This window comes from Poecile atricapillus, chromosome 3 (genome assembly GCF_030490865.1).
Source record: "Poecile atricapillus isolate bPoeAtr1 chromosome 3, bPoeAtr1.hap1, whole genome shotgun sequence".
Lineage (NCBI taxonomy): Eukaryota > Metazoa > Chordata > Aves > Passeriformes > Paridae > Poecile > Poecile atricapillus.
This window is the reverse complement of record NC_081251.1, coordinates 10,078,160-10,095,510: the sequence shown is the minus strand read 5'-3', so window position 1 is coordinate 10,095,510 and position 17,351 is coordinate 10,078,160. Positions and strand designations below refer to the sequence as shown.

Genomic DNA, 17,351 nt, shown 5'->3' with positions numbered 1-17,351 from the left:
TATCACTCCTGGGACCTAAAATTAAATATTGCAAAATATTTGCCCACATGTTTTGCCTAGTTTTTACCACTGACATTGACCTTTACTTTAAATTACTTTTCTCTAGTCCTCATAGTTACTCCTGAAATAAAAACAGCCATAAGTACATTAAGGAGAATTTTCATTCACAACTCGAATATAGTCTGTGCTATCTTAATATTGAAGAAGTAATACGTGGAGTGGGCTTTCTTTTCAGCCAGGAATGCAAAATACCAAACCCAAATGGGGACTGAGCCATGTCGCATTATTGCTCGGGACCAGTAGATGGCAACCACCCATTGCAGTGCCAAAGGTAAGTGAGAATTGTTCAGGTAGGGGATTTATTAGGTGACAGCTTGAGCAGCAAAGCTCTGCTGCTCCACAGGAGAAAGCAGAACTTGTATTTTTTACTCCTTCTTATACCTCTTCCTTTTAGAAGGGAGCAGTGGGTTGCCCTTTTACATATTCAGTTTTTAAAAATTTTAATTGTGACAATTAATTTGACTAAATATCTTATGGCTGCTCCTGACTGCTAATATCAGTCAAAAAAAGGACAAGACAATGGCGAAAAAAAATCCAAAGCAAACAGTCCGCCTTAGTTTCCACGGGAATAGCCTCAAATTCTTCTTCTTATTAATTAGATTCCTTATTACTTTAGGTGGAAGCAGTTAGAACTAAGTAACAATCTGGGATCGGAAATAGACTTCCCTCTAGGAATTGACTGAGGCTATTGACATACCAGTTAATTAATTCTGGTCATATGAGGGGCCTTACAAAAATTTTTTTGACATGATCAAGTTTGAAGAAATTCTAATTTTTTTTTTTCCCTACAACATTGGATTAAAACTTATTCATTTCTAGGAGCAAGAACTGTAAAGGTTTGAAAAAATCTGCTCCAAGAACCTTGCATTAACACTTCAGGACAGAAGTTCCTTCATTAAAACAGGAGAAGAATTAGAGAAATATATCTATAGCCTTACTAGAAGGATACTTAACTACTTATAGTCATATGAAATTTTCCTTTAGTGTTGATTTAACCATATTTAGTGCCTTTGTTTTTGGTATACATAATACATGCATTGATGCACATAGAAGTAGAGTGTCAGTAGTGCAGGAAAAAACCAGACCTTTGGACCACTGAAGGATTCCAGCATCGCCTTTCAGTGTCATTTGCAATTTAAAGAAGAGTACACTACAAATAGCTAAACCAGACAAGAAGAGCACTGTCACTAAGTAAAAGCAAACCAAAATACATTACTGAGATACCTCCCTCCAAGTTCTCAAGCACTTTGCAAACCATTAACTTGCAATGTGTTAATTTGCACCCTTGCAGTACAAGGTGTATGTTTATTGTCAGAACTCACACCTTTGCTGGGAAAGTTTAAAAATCCTACTTGACAGATAAAGTATAAGCTTTTGCTTTTGTTACAGCTACCCCTTGATCAGCTGTGAACTTCTATAAGAGACTTTGAAACTAGGAGAAAACTAGCTGGCATCCATTTCCTAGTGAATACTAGAGAGGTGTTATTAGGAATAGATTCTGAAATCCGTTATAAAACCCATCAAACTTTTCTCATTATTTCCTTAATCTAATAATAACAACATTTATACTCTAACCTCCCCTAATTTTTAATAATATTTGAGAGCTTTTTTCTTCTTTAGAGAACCTGAGGTCCTTTTACCTGATTATAAAATTTGAGCAACTTTATTTGCTTAGCATGAGAAATTATGTGACTTGTATATGTTGTATTTCTTGTGGACTCATGAATTTTGCTAAGGATCCAAGAGTTACCTTGGACTCTTCTTTCAGTCCAAAGCTAGTTAGATTTCTTTTAGATTTTGTTTAATTTTTTTTTTATTTTTTATTTTTTTAGAAAAGGTAAAGAAATAGAAGTCTAAATGACTTAGAAGAAATTTTTAGAGAAACAATAGGATTACTGCTCTGTTTATAGTTTACTGCTCTGTTTATAGTAACACTTTTTTTAGCTCAAATGTTTGAGAAGGACAGATAGTTTTAAAGATTCAAGGTCTGTGGTTGCCATGAAGGGCAGAGAAAGTCTCACTTCTGGTACTTACCACAACAGAAATTTGCATGAGACCTCCAAGGACAGTAACTCTCCAGTACAGTTTAGTTCATGTTCAAAGGAATCCATGTGGAAGTTCCCTTCTGCTCAATACTTCATACACATCACAGATCACAAAATATACCCTCATGCACTGTAATAGTCATATCTATAGCAGAACCTGCCTCAAGGTCTGGAATTTTATGGGTTAGATATCTAAGTAAGGGTCAGGGGTCTTCAAAAGCTTTTGACATCTGTCACATGTGCATTGAAATGTGTGTATGATGAGCTGTGACAAAGTGCTCTGAAGATTGTGGCTGGTAGGAGTGTGCACACCTTATGTACAACGGTAAAAAGGCCCTGGAAAAATGTAATTGTAGCCTTTTCATGCTTCTCCTCCTGCACTTTCTATAAATGGAAAAAATCCATATTACCCTCTACTACTGTGCAGAAAAAGTCTTTGGACTGTGCTTAGCAAAACATTTCTATTTCTTTGATTAAGACACTGGAAATTGTTCCTTGTTGAGCAAAGCCTTAGCATGTTGGCCAACAGACTTGTTTGTTTGATCATACTACAGTGAAGAATGAAAATATGCTTGAGCACTGAATTGAGTGCTTGAACATTGACTTCTAAGCAAATAATATAGTACAGATTTGCATGGGGACTTTGCTTACCTGATCCTTACTTCAGAGGCTGTTTGAAGCATGATTTAAAGGAAAGATAACCAGGATCACAGTCCAGTAATTTGCTGAGTGATTTTGAGATGCTGCTGGATACTATCCATTACCATTGCTTGCAATGAGATTCAGGGATAATCAAACTCAGTGTAATAAATTACCAAGATAAGATGGGTAATGAAAGAATGTGAAATGCAGAAGATAAGTTCGTGTTTCTCAACAGCCTTCAGCGTGACTTTTGTAATTATTAACTAAACCTTAAAGCCTGAGGTAGTCCTTATTCAAATGCCTTAATCATTTTTCAGATTCTCTCCTTACAACAGCATCTGCTCACATTTCCACAATGAGGGAAAGGAAGACAACAGATCCACTTCATTCGTCCACAGATCTGAGTGAAGGGAAGGAGAAGTTAAGACTGAAACAAGAGGTCGGCCTGATTAGCAGCGTGTCATTAATTGCAGGCACCATGATAGGCTCGGGGATCTTTATGTCCCCTGAGTGGGTACTACATCACATGGGGAACCCTGCCAGCAGCCTGCTGATCTGGGCAGCATGTGGTCTCCTGGCCATGTTTGGAGCCTTGTCGTACGCTGAGCTTGGAACAATAATTAAAGAGTCTGGAGGAGAATATATTTACATTTTGAGGATTTTTGGTTCCTTTCCTGCTTTCCTTTTCGCCTACACTTCTGTCATCCTGGTGAGACCAGCTGGTTTGGCAGCTGTCTGTCTGAGCTTTGCTGAATATGCCATTGCGCCGTTCTACCCAGGATGCTCATCTCCGCAGGTTGCCGTCAAATGTACAGCTGCTGCCTGCATCCTGATCTTAACTATCATCAACTGTCTCAACGTGAGGCTGGCAACATCTGTTATGAACATTTTTACAGCTGCCAAACTCTTGGCTTTGTTGGTGATTGTGGTGGGTGGATTGGTGCTGCTTGCCAAGGGACAAACTCAGAGTTTTCAGAATGGTTTTCAAGGCACGACTTCAGGTATTGGGGCAATTGGAGTGGCATTTTACCAGGGACTCTGGTCCTATGATGGATGGAACAACCTAAATTATGTAACTGAGGAACTGAAGAAGCCTGAGGTGAGTGAGTGAGTGAGTGAGTGAGTGAGTGAGTGAGTGAGTGAGTGAGTGAGTGAGTGAGTTGGGTTTTACTACTTAATCCTGCTGCTAATATGTTTGATTCTATCTGTGATTGTGTTAAGAGTGGTAATCAAGGGATTTACAGTGAGGGTGGTGAGACACACTCACAAGAGACATTGTGGAAGCCCGATCCCCAGAAGTGTTCAAAAGTGGCTTGTGTGGGGCTTTGAGCAACCTGGTGTAGTGGAAGGAACCCTGGCTCATTGCATGTGATTTAAAACCAGATAATCTTTAAGATCCCGTCCAATCCAAACCAAACCATCTTGTGGTCCTATGAAAGTCCTAAAATAACCCATTAACTGGAAAGAAATTATTAGGCAGCACTTGGATGCTTTGGGGATGAAGTTTTGTTGTAGTGTTTAGAGGATCTCACTGTAGTCACCTAGGTTTATTCAGAAAAGCACTCACTACTGTAATCCATAAAGTATTCTTAACACCATGTATTTCCTTAAATACTTGATCTATAATCTGTGCTTTAGAGAACTACTTTATCTGTCCCTGTTGCATCAAGGGGCAACTTCAGAGCAAGCCAAACCTCATTGGAAAGGGAATCTAACTTTGTGAATGATCCCTATCTTTAAATATTTATATTTTAGCACTGTGCAGTCTGTGCAATAGGAACTGAAGTAGTTCACCTGCATCTCACATCAGCCTTCACTGCGCCATATTACCCATTTTCACAGATCAAACACTGCAGCAGTGAACAACTCTTATTTTGTAGGAGTTGTATGAGTGCAGAGTTTATAGAAAGTGCTTTCTACCAGCGCAGCACGCTAGATCCTACAGATTAAATGAAAATACACAGTTAAACATTAACCTAAATGGCAGCAAAGACCCCAGGATCACTCTCTCCCACAGGATCATGAGCACTGGTATTCAGGCTCTTCCAGAGTGGAGACACCACTATTAGGAATTGCTGTATCTTGTTCTGTGTTGAGAATGGGGAATGCAAAAATTTATATTTCAGGTTCTTAGATGCATACAGTTGCCATTTCCTGGTGTTTTCAGTTGTGTAAGACACTGTTGATTTTATTGAGTCTTAAAATGATCCTGTGGTGTTCTAAGACACAATCCTGCCACTAATAAAAAATAAATATTTCCTTTCTAGAGCAAATCTCCTTTGAGCTCAACCCCGTTTTGATTTAAACTGTGGAGTAGTTAAATGTGATGCAACACACACTGGAACTTTGTCCATGGCAGTGAGGTGTTTATGGGACGGTGCAGCACACCAGGAGACATAACACACTAATAGCAAATAAATCAATAATAAAATAATCAGGAACTATGCAAAAGGCATATTGGGCAGCTACAAATCAAAACATTTTTATTAAGAATTGGTGAGGTTTTTTGTTTATTTTGTTTGTTTGGTTGTGGGGTTTTTTAGACTAACTTCAGAACTGTACAAGACTGATGTGAAAACTGGCATGTGAATCTGGATCTATGTCTTGTTCTGGGTTCTTAGGGAGTGGAGGAATTTGAATAAGAGACGTGGGTGGTGGCAAGAACAAAACAGAAAAAGCACAATGCAGGCATAAATGTGCTAAACCTAACGCTGCTGTCATCCCATTTCCAGGTGACCCTCCCCAGAGCTCTGATGATCGCCATTCCTTTGGTTACGTGCCTGTATTTGCTGGTAAACGTGAGCTACTTGGCAGCCATGACTCCCTCTGAGCTGCTGTCTTCAGGAGCTGTGGCTGTCACCTGGGGGTGAGCTCTGTGTGGGGCAACACGGGCAATGCAGCCCTGAGAAACACTGGTTCTCTCCCGAGTTTCAGGAGATTTGAATGTTGTTCCCAGAGGGGATGGCAGCACTGAGTTGGTCAGACCAGGAGGAGCTGTCAGGCCATGTTACAGAGAAGAAGAGGGTGACAAAGATGCTCAGAGGGCTGAAGCACACTGTCTGAGAGAGCTGGGACTGTGCAGCCTAGAGGAGAGAAAGTTCCAGGGAGACCTTATAGCACGTTCCAGTGCTTAAAGGGCTACAAGAGATCTGGAAAGGAAGTTTTTACAAGGACATTAGAAGTAGGACAAGCAGGAATGGCTTCAAATTGAAAGAGAGTAGGTTTAGCTTAGACATAAGAAAGAAATGCTTTTCTGTGAGGGTGGGGAGGCACTGTCACAGGTTGCCCAGAGAAGCTCTGGATGCCCCATCCTTGGAAACCTTCAAGGTCAGGTTGGAGGGGGTTTTGAGCAACCTGGTCTAGTGGAAGGTGTCCCTGCCCATGGCAGGAGCTTGGAAGAGGATGATTTTCAAGGTCCGTTCCAAACTGTTCTATGATTCTATAATTCTATGGTTCTATGAGGCCAAGGCTGACCAGCTCCATCTGGCCATGGTCTCCAAGGTGCCTCTAGGCTGCCAAGATGGCACGTTCCTTACTCCCCATTCCCTTTGTTTACACTGGGAACCTGTAGCTCCTCCCAACTCATGTTTTACCTCATGGAAAGTGTCCATAAAGGAGGGGTGAAGGTCACAACAGGAACATCTCCCCACAGGCACTGGGAATGCAGCCAGGGTACGTATCCAGACTTGGGGACTGAGAAATGACCCACATTTTAGGTATCTCCAGGGAAATTGAGACAGTAATGTGCTGCCCTGCTAATGCAGAAGCAGTGGATTGAGAGTGAGACTGGAGTTAACTGGGTAAATCCTGTCCACTTGGCACCTGGAATTTAGAGCAGACCCGAGTCTTTTGTCTCAGTTTCTCTCTCTGTGGGGAAATGGAAAATGGCATTGATCTCAACAACACCTTTGAGAGGTGTTATACACAGGCTGGGTAGCTTTTGGTAACTGTAACTTCAATTGGCTTGTGTTTTTCCAGAGCTGCACAGAAACAATTTCTACCTTTCATCAACCTGAAGTATTTGGTGACATTAAACAGTTTCTGTACAAGACAAGGAATTTAGGAACAGAAGGAAGGGACCATCATGAGAGGTATAGACACCATCAATGATCTTCCAGCAGAACATCCAGTCTTAGTCTAAATATTTCCAAAGACACAGAATCCCTGACTGCCCTAAATCATGCCCTAAAAATGTCTGGGAGAAATGATGACACAGGTTATGTACTGCTCATCCTTTTCTGGAAAAGTCAGCAGCAGCAGCTTTGCTTCTGTGTGCATTCCACAAAATCTCCCACTTGAAGATCTGACTGAGCTCTTGCTGGATGTGTTGTCTAATAGCCTTTCACATCATTATGAGTAAGAGATTTTAAAGGTCTAGTGCTTTGTTTGAGCATGTCTCAAAGCCTCACTAAGCTGCAGTGTTATGAACTTTTCCTGCACTTCCTTTCCCATCATTCCTAATTAACAGTTATTTGTGAGCTTCCTCCTTTGTAACACATCTCCTTTTCCTGCCTGATTAACCTTTTCACCCAAGAGAGCAATTCAGGAAGAAATATTGAACTAGTCACAAGAAAGCTGGGCACTTAAAGGCTGGGGAACAGGTAGGGAGCCAGTCTGAGGAGGGGGTGAAGGTTGTGGCTCACAAGCAAGAGATGCAGCTATTCAGGCCATTAAGAAAGAATGGGAGGAGTACAAAGAAGCCAGAGGAGGACTTGTCACATTTAAATGCATTTATTCCCTATACAAGAGGAAAACTGCCAGAAAGAAACATTGTTCAGTGGTGAGAGGTACAGCCACAAAAGGAGCTCAGGAAACTCTTCCCAGTGTTTCTTTGATTACAATGATTTAACAGCAACCACAGGTTTCAGTTTGCTTGTAAATAAAGTGGTCCAAAAAACATTTGAGTTTTGGATTTTTTCCAATAAGATAAACAGAGTGTTTGTGCATGTGATAATTACCCCAAACACCAGTATTTATTACTCTATTAGTACTCTTAATGTTGCTTCATTCCAAAAGACAATCTTCACTTTTAGGTGAGAAAATTATCATTCCTTCAAATGTTTATCGTGAACTCTGTAACTCTGCTAATTCTTCTGTTAGGGAGAAAGCAAACCAGAAGTGTCTGAATGTGTTGTAGAACTAAATGTCTGGAATTCAAACCATCGCTTTGGCTTAAATCTGATTCACGGAAGAGCAGTAATAGGTGCATGTGGGATTAAAGGGTTAAAATTCTATGCATATTCAGGAAGAGGTTGTAATGCAGAATATTTCTTTTAGTGTGATGGGAATAGTTTTTCTGTGATTTCCAAGCTAATATTATTGGTTGTGATAGCAGTGTCTTTAGGCGTTTTGCCACAGCATCAGTACATAAAAAAGGTGTTTTTGCCTGTTGTGACCGTTTTGGTGTTTTACACCATTGCAGTGTGGACAGAATATATATAGCAAGAAGAAAAGCTGTCAGACAAGACAAACTTACTGGTCGCTAAATATTATGGGAATTGCAAGAAGACTTGCTAGAAAGACTTCAGAAAAAAATCAGTATGATACAGAAATAATGGAGGGATGAAACCTGTCTGGTTCTACAGTGAATATTCAATACATCTACAAACTGCTCTTATGCTGTGAACTCTTTCCCACCTCAGGGACAAAGTCCTGGGCAGCTGGGCATGGCTCATCTCCCTGTCAGTGGCCCTGTCTACGTTTGGTTCATCGAATGGCACGTTCTTCAGTGGAGGCCGTGTGTGCTACATTGCTGCCAGGGAGGGACATATGGTAAGCACAAAGAAATGGGTCTGGCTTACTTTGAGCAACTTCACCTTCTTGTGACACTAAAGCAGTCAGGAAAACACTGTGTATGTTCAACTGGCAGAATGGTAGCTCTTCAGGCGTTCCTTGTCTTTGTTCCTTGCTCAAAGACTTTAGTCCCCATCTCTTTCAAATGTAAGGTATATGTTGTCTCTGGGCTTTCTTCTTCTGTCAGGTGATATCAGAAAAATACATATTCACATCTAGCCTGAATTTTAAGAACAGCTTTGAAATGAACCAGTCAAATATTGCTGCATTGGAACACCAGGCACAGGCAGTGGGGTGACAGTACACCTGCCAGGGAAGGGGAACCTGGCCACGCTTATGTGTTGTAAGGCACCTTTGATTGCTCTGGGAAGGTAGCCCAGCACCAGCCAGCTGCCTTTGCACACTGTACTGACTACACAGGTTGGTCTCAGGGGTTACCCCAGCCTTCTCATGGGTAGACCAGTTTATATGTAGCATAGGATATCTCTGCTCTTGAAGCTTCAAAGCAATTACAAGGTGACACCAAGCCTTACATCTCTCCTAGCTTGGGTTTATCATTGGTTAGGTGGGCCAGATCTAACCCAGTGGAGGTCAGGCTGCTGCAGATCCCTTCTCCCTGGTCCAACCAGTAAGTCCAGCATGTCCAGCATGTATTCCCAGTAGCCATACACACACAGAAACACAGGTATGAAACATGTTTACGTACACACATACATACATGTATAGCTGCATATATACATTCAGAGACAGCAGGGAACACAGAGCTGCACATACAGACTTACCTGGGCCTCACACAAACACCAGCACTAACAACACCAAGGGCCTTTGATTTCCTCTCTGGCTGATCAGGGGTCTATTAGTGAGAAATACATATAGAAACATATGTACAGTGTGGGTTCCTCCAGTAGCTGGGCTCAGATACTCAGCCCCTGGATCCCAGTCCTCCCAGTTGCTGGTACCTGGGCATACAAGCCCCTGAGGTTGCTGCCACATCCCAGCTGCTGATACAGACCTCCTCATTCACAGGTACACCTCCACACACACGTAACCACACTGCTCCACAAAGGAGAAAAAAGGCTGAGCTGCATTTATGCTCTCTTTTGAGCAGGCCTCTTGTATTCTCTCTGCTTTTTTTGGTCCTTCCTACCCACAGCATCTGGCATTTCTGTCCTCAGATGTGAAGGCACTGAAATAGGTTGCACAGAGGGGTTGTGGATGCCCAGTCCCTGGAAGTTTGAGGCCAGGCTTGATGGGGCTCTGAGCAGCCTGGTCTGGTGAGAGGTGTCCCTGCCTGCAGCAGGGTTGTTATAACTAGGTGATCTTTAAGGTCCCTTCCAACTCAAATCATTCCATGAATCTATGATTCCACACCAGCTCCTGGTTCATAGCAGGGAATCTTTTATGCATATGAATGACCAGACTGGTGGAGATGACTGGACTGGTAGTGGCTGCTTTTGGTGGTTCCTGGTTTCGGTGGTTACTGGTTCCTCAACTTCTCTCTCTAAGGACAGTGTCTGCTCTATCCTGGCAAGCTCTGTGCTGAGAAGTGCATGGTCTGTATCTGACCAATCTAGTCTATGTGCTGAATGCTTATGCCATTTCTCAGGCACTCATCTCTAGCAAAAGTCCTTGCATGATATTTTTGTTGGGAATTAAAAATAAAATGAAATAAAATAAAAATTAAATTAAATTAAATTTTAAAAGCAGCCTTTCTCATTAAACTTTCCCAATGAAACAAACAATAAAGAAGCTACTAGTCCTGAAAAAAAATCCTGGTTTAATTTGTATTTACATAAATATTTCAGAACTAGGCCTTGTCTTATTTTCCAGTCATCCCAAGAGAAGTCAAGTCCCAGAGAGACATGACAGAGGGCAGAAGAGTGGGCCCATGGCAAAAGGTCCGGATGGTGGTCAGGAAAGCTCTAATTTGACTCATTCTGTCACATCAGTAGTTTGAAAACCTCATTTTGCCTGCTCAGACTGAGCATATTTGATATGAAACCAGTGAGACACAATAAAAATACCCTTGAAGGAGTTTTCTGTATTTACACTCCTTGGAAGTTGGTCTGGTTTTATATGACACTTATTTGCTGATTACGAGTGGCTGTGGCTGCAGGCAGAGCTCCCACCCACAGCTGAGGGGGGTGAGTAAGGACCTCTGAGTCCATCATACCATGACACAGAGTTTTGCTTTGTTTTTCAGCCAGACATTCTGTCCATGGCTCACGTGCGATGCCTCATGCCCTCCCCTGCTCTACTGTTTACGTCTGCAATGTCTTTAATAATGATAATATCAGGAAGCTTTACCAGTATCGTGAACTTTTTCAGGTATGTGTGTGTAGGGTTTCTGTTTGCATCCTCTGTGCTCCTGGGTTTTACATTGTTTATAAGTATTTTCTTGCATTATCTTTTTGAGCCTGGGCTATTGCTTTCTAGCCAATACTGGGGAGACTAGGAGGGAAGAAAGAAGAGACTGGGAACCAGCACCTTTGCAATGGGTGAATGCTCCTGTCACTAGAGACTTAACTGAATGTGATTCATCCCCATTGAATCAGCAATGTTCAGATAATTCTAAAGTTCTCGTTGTTTGATCTAGAAAGGAAATTAATGGAAGAACTGCTAAATTTATATCAATATTCACCTTTTTAATTGGAGATACGAACATCTGGGATCTGCAAGGCAGGGCTGACATTCCTGGATTATCTCACCCCAAGTTTAATGCTGTCTATTTTCTTTTTCTTTTCTTCCAGTTTTGTGGCATGGCTTTTCTATGGAATGACTATTTCTGGGCTCCTGTATTTAAAAATCAAGAAACCAGAACTGCCAAGATCTTACAAGGTAAAGTAATAACATAAACCCTCAAATATTTTCATATATTGTTCAAATCACTAAGAGAACATTTAGAGAAGAGAGTGAGCACTGGTGGCTTACAGATTTAATGTGGTTGTCCTTCCTTTTCTCATTTCAAGTTTTGTATCAGCAAAGCCAACAAGGGGTGAGATAGTGTGAACATACAGGCATAAGTCAAGGTTGAATTCTCTGTCTTGATAAGCTAATAATGCCCTGCCTCCTCACTATGAAAATATATCTACCATATCCTCTTTTTTCCTAACAGATTTAAGTGGTAAATGAAGGATGATTCTGATCAACATTGTAATCTGTAACCTGTTTATGGTCACAGACTCTGGGCAAACTCCTTGGAGGGGAGAACAGGCGTAAGAACTTGGCAGAGGAAAAAATAACTTAGGTGGAGTGCTCCAAGTTCTTGGAGATGACATGGGAACAGGTTTGTTCCCCAAAAAACAGATAAAAGGAAGGAAATCACTAGTCAAGTGTTCTTCCCCTGATGCCATGAGTGAGCTGATTTGCAGTGCTTCCTCGGTGACTGAGGATTATTAATGAAGGCACAAGCCACCCTCCTTTGAGGAAGGTGGCTTCAAATTGAAGTTTAAATGCTTTCTGATCAGGGTTACAGAAATTGCCTCTGAGATTGCCTGTCCACCTGTCTATCAACACATGGTAAAAACTTTTTGTGCAAGGGTGCCAAGTTGATTTGAATACAATTGCTGTGTGTTTTGTCCACAGCTTGGCTTTTAGATGCAAGGTAGTAGGGAGAGCAAGAACAGACCTGGCATTAAACCCAGTAGTCTGTACCTTCAGGTCTAGGAGGGCGAGAAAGACCAGGGGTTAAGCTGTGATATGGTTTTGTAGCTCTTGCAGGGATGTTCAGCCTCGGAGTGGGGCTATGCTGGGAAGCAGGATGTCGCCATTAATTCATATTTCTAGGTAATACCTCAGTTTGCAGAAAGGTTTCATGTAAAAAGCCTTCTGCAGAAGTTCCAGGGTTGTCCAGACACAGAGGCCCAGAATAACATGACCTCTTATGCTGATGTTTTGCTTTCACAGGTCCCAATTATCATCCCCATAATTGTGCTGGTGGCAGCTGTGTACCTGGTGTTAGCTCCCATCATTGACCAACCCCAAATAGAGATCCTCTACATCGTCCTGTTCATCTTCAGTGGCATCATTTTTTATTTCCCACTGGTTCGCTTTAAGTACCACCCTCGCTTCTTACAGAGAGCCACTTTACACCTCCAGTTGTTGCTGGAAGTTGCTCCAACTACCAAGGATGCAAATTGAGATAACATCCTCCCTTCACATGGCTGGCTACACTTCATGGTTTATCCCAGTGCCTGCATTTTCAAGGCTCAGAAAATATTCTTCTGTAAAGAGCAATGACACGATTGCGATGACATGCGAGTGACACTAAGTGTCCATGTGAGATAGACTACAGCTATGACTCCTCATGTTTCCCTAAAATTCTGGGGACATGTTTTTCTCCTTTTCAGGTCTGCCTTGGCATTACATATAGATTCCAAAGCAATATGTGCTTTTGTATTTTTCATCCCAAAAAGGGCTGTTTCTCAGGATCTTATCTCATATTTCAAGATAAAAAGCATCAAAAGATAGACAATGAAATATTTTTCCTATAGCAGGCTGGATGCCAAAGCCATTCCTGGCAATGCCTTTAATTATTTACACCTAGTTCTGCTCACTGTGACTGCAGAGCTTCTCAAATCAATAAAGGAAGGGCTCTCCACAGCCACAAGAAATAAACTCTTTTTCACTCACATATTCACTCTGGGAAGATTATGCTTCTTCCAACTCCAAGTGTACAGTGACAACAGTCCTTTCTCTGTCTCAGAAATCAACCCACATCTCCCACAGCAAGCCCTCTTACATGAGACAAGAAGTGCTTTAAAGCTCTGTCAGTTTCCTTAGTTGAGAATGTGATTGTTTTTTGGGATCCATCCATTCATGATGTGGACACAAGCAGCATCACTTGAGTACCAACATTCACCCATGTGCTTCCTGTGATCCCCCCGAAGACAAATAACTTCTTTTGTGACAAAATGAGGAAAAAACAAAACAACTAAAACCCTAGAGCATATGTGCCAGCAAGATACTCTGACTAGGAAATAAAGTAACCACATACTGGGCTACATTAGGAGAAGTGTGGCCAGCAGAGCAAGGGAACAGTCTGTCTCTTTGGACTCAACACCTGAAATCATGCATCCATGCTGTTCAAGGGTAGAGTTGTGAAGACCACCTTCTTTGTAATGGAAACTCAAGAGCAATGGTTACAAGCTGTGGCTTGAGGTGTTCAGGCTGGATTTAGAAGACATGTGCCCCATGAGGGCAGTGCAGCCTTGAAGCAGTGTGCAGAAAGGTGGTGAGATCTCAGTTCTTACCTTTCCTACCACAGCCATTTCCATCAATTTTTGTGATTCTAAAATCATAGCACAAAAGTCACAGGCTGTGTTCTCACCCACACTGAAGTCACTGTTGTTTCCCATTACCCTGAGGTGCAACTGGTTTTTTCCTGCTCTAGGGGAAGGAGAGGTACTAGAAACTGTTTTCTTCACATTTTTCCAGCTGGTTCCAGGATGGTACCTGTCCTGTCAGAGACTAAAAGGGTGTAGGAGTTATTCCCTAAAATGCCTTGTTAAAGTACTGGAAGTTAACTTTCTGTCAGCATTCTTCTATAGAACCTGCTACAATCCTGCTACCTTTTACCTAACTTGCTGTGATCCTAGAACACAGGTCACTTGATCCTCCCTCTTCCAGCCCATCTCAGAGCTGTGTATCTGATTACAATCTCATTCTGCAATGTCACCCCTTCTGTTCCTCTGAGTGGTGATGTGAGCAGCTACAGGGATGTGCCAACAGTCTGTTGTTTCTAAGTGTTAGGTATGATAATGGATAGCCCAGATGCCACTCATCCAAATCCTTAGCTTAAATAGTATTTAGGAGGATTTCCTTCCACTGATTTTTAGTGGACTTGCCAGCAAAGGCCAATGAGGGAACAATTTTTCCTTCTGAATCTCCTGACAACTTAAAATTCTTGGGACACAACTCTTAAAGGAGAGGATGTTCTTAAAAGGACTGATGCAGTTAGGAGTTCTAGATTACCTTCCTCACTGCCCCAGGCTCTTCATCTGATGTCAGGAAAACTTAAAGAAGCTGCATCTCAGCTACTTACCTAAAAATTACAATAATACAATTTCTCTGATTATAATTTTTTTTAAACAATCTTTTTTCTACCTATTTATGAAGCCTGTCACATGGGGCTGTGCTCTTATAAAGAACATGAAAAGACATAGCACTTTGAATAAATGGCCGTTATGTGTTACTGGTTTGTGTATGGATATAAGGGAACTGAAAAGCTGCAATTATCATACTTTGCACCAATTTAATTTTCTATAGATATTATTGTAACAAGATGTTCTTTTTTTTATTTATTTTGCCTAGGATTTGCAGGTGTTTGTAATGCCAAAACAAGATGCTGAAAGCTCAGAGAATTGCAAGATAATTACAATAAAATGGGCATTACAATAAAGTGAGTTAATGTGTCTGTTTCTGTTTTTCATCCAAGAAAAACAATTCTGTAGAAATTTTACTGCATGATCATAAATAATCAGCATCAGGCTTATCTCTCCTTGGTCAGAAGGTTTAACAACATGTGTGGGTGTTTATATGTGTGTACATTCATTTTTCAAAATGATTGCTTATCTCTTCAGCCCCAGGATATGTAAATTGGAATCTCTTTTTCCTTCATGAGACATTTACAATAGAAGTGCCAGGAAGAGGCAACACATCCTTACCATTCATTCCTGCGGCCCAGTGACAATGTGACAGTGTTCAGAGTTCTGTACCTGCAGTTTGTACAGGTTATACTACAAGATCTTATTGGTCCTGTCTTTCCAAAGATCCAGATCCCTGTGACCTCTGCTTAGACCCTTTCTTCACAGGCTCAAAGGAAAAATGGACTATCAGCCTTGACCTCAAGATAACTGTAAGATCTCTACTTCACCTCAAGACCCTGAGTATAATTGAGTCCCATCCTTCAGCTGTCAACCTGCAACTACCAGTTGGGAGTTTTACCTTGGTGCACAAAGCTGAATGTGTTATGGACTTTTTCCTGACTTCCTCAGAAGCATCAGAGATGGATTACACTTGGGGACAGTAAAGGACAGTCCAGTGTGTGTGAGAACACAGAAAATCCTTCTTTGGTGATTTTCTAGTCAGGCATGCTCATATGCCCGAATTCAAGTGATTGCCATAATTTGTGGTTGAGGACAAATTTACAATTGGGTGGGACAGAGCAGAATTCATGATTACTTTAATTTTTCTCTGTTCAAGAAACACAGTTCGCCCACTTGGACTGACTGGATTTATCTGAACAGTTCTCAGCCAGTGCACAGGGTTTGTTGTTTAGTCTCTCCTGCTCTTTGTTGGGACATAGAGAATAAAAAAGACCTCACTGGACTCTCTCAGCAATGTTAACTTGCTCTTCAGGTCATCACGCTTAGGGGATCTTCTCTCTTCAGAGATTGAATAAATACAGTCAGCTCTGGGAATCACAGACCATTCCAGTGTGGGTTGGAACTCCCCTCTGGAGGTCTCCAGTCCAATTTCCTTCTTGAAGCAGGACTATTATCATGTAAAGTAGGTTACATGTGCCTCTGTCTCTTCATGTCTTGGAAAACACTGAGGATGGAGAGCCCACCATCTCTCTGCACTGCTCTCTGAATAAAGAAATTTTCCTGAAGTTGAATCTGAACATCTCAAGCTGCAGTTTGTGGCTGTTGCCTTTCCCTGTATCATCTTCTGCTGCCAAAGTGGTTCCATCCATTTTGTAACTCTCTTTCATGGGCCTGTAGGTTGCTGTTATGTTGCCTCTTTTTCTTTTTATCAGACTCAACAAGCCCGACTCAAGAAATTTCTTCTTGTAGGCAAAGTGCTCTGGACTTGTGCTTGGGAGCTCTGCTGAACTTTCTGCAGTTCCTCTGCTTTCCTTTTGAACTGGGAAGGGGCCAGAAAATTGAATGCAAAATTCCAAGTGTGCCGTCACAGGTGTCAAGTCTAGAAACACTGACATCCCTTGGTCTGCTTAGGTACCATTCATAATGCAGGCCACTATGTGTAACCCTTTCAGTCAGTCACTTCAGTCAGTCAGAGAGCTTCAGCTGACACTGTTGAAGGCAATGGCAAACCCTTACCTTGTACAGTTTGTGCCCTTATTAGAGACTTTGTCTAGGCTGTGATAAATCCAGCAGCAGGATGACTCAGTCGAGCAGTGCAGGGGGATCTACATCTTGCACTTTACCATTTATTGATTAGTTAGTTGGATAAAGTCAGGGTCTTTGTGTATGTGACTCATTCCTCATGAAGGAGTGCTTGTGCTAAAAAAGGATGCACACCCACGGTCATACAATAAATGGGTGGTCTTAGGCTTGTGAACTACCAGTGAGATTAATGGCTAGTGAAACAGCCCATCTGTTTTTAAAATCATGCTACCATGGCATGTTTGTCCTCAGACACATTGAACCCTATGGTTTGAGTGTCTGGCAGATAAATGATCATCTCTTCCTTCTAAAGTCTGGTCATCAATTGTTATTGTTTAATTTCATGGTCTATGCCCTGGTTTCCATGCGGTGATACAAAAGGCAACAGGGGAGCTGAGAACAGGGAAAATGCAAAGTAGCTTGAAAGAGAATTACTGTACATACAAGTCTTGGCTTGCCTGAATTACCTATGTAAAATCCAGACATGGACAACACCCAAACAGCAAAGACGCATGCCCAGAATTTTTGAAATGACAGAATAATTTTTTTTTTTGCTAAGCAGTAATTGTTTGCCTTTCTGTTTGTACATTCTGGGCCTGTTCTTCAATTCACAATCTGTTTTTCCCACAGCATAACTGTGTCATTAACAAATTAGAGCAACGGTTCAGCCTTTTTTCATTGC

At 41.6% G+C, this 17,351-nt stretch overlaps 1 protein-coding gene across 1 annotated transcript; it reads left to right on the top strand.

Annotated features, from left to right (window-relative positions):
• The first annotated feature begins 288 nt into the window (after positions 1-288).
• Positions 289-17,000, top strand: LOC131578237 (b(0,+)-type amino acid transporter 1-like). Its single transcript, XM_058836801.1, has 7 exons — positions 289-331; positions 3,065-3,846; positions 5,480-5,613; positions 8,390-8,519; positions 10,744-10,868; positions 11,291-11,378; positions 12,447-17,000. The coding sequence occupies exons 1-7, from the start codon at positions 304-306 to the stop codon at positions 12,678-12,680; spliced, it is 1,521 nt and encodes a 506-aa protein (XP_058692784.1). The 5' UTR covers positions 289-303; the 3' UTR covers positions 12,681-17,000.
• Positions 17,001-17,351: the final 351 nt, after the last annotated feature.

Excerpts from the sequence above, each read along its gene's own strand:
- LOC131578237 (XM_058836801.1), top strand. The coding sequence starts at position 304 with ATGGCAACCACCCATTGCAGTGCCAAAG. Across the intron at positions 8,520-10,743 it reads CTGCCAGGGAGGGACATATG|CCAGACATTCTGTCCATGGC; the intron begins GTAAGCACAAAG and ends TTTGTTTTTCAG. Across the intron at positions 10,869-11,290 it reads AGTATCGTGAACTTTTTCAG|TTTTGTGGCATGGCTTTTCT; the intron begins GTATGTGTGTGT and ends CTTTTCTTCCAG.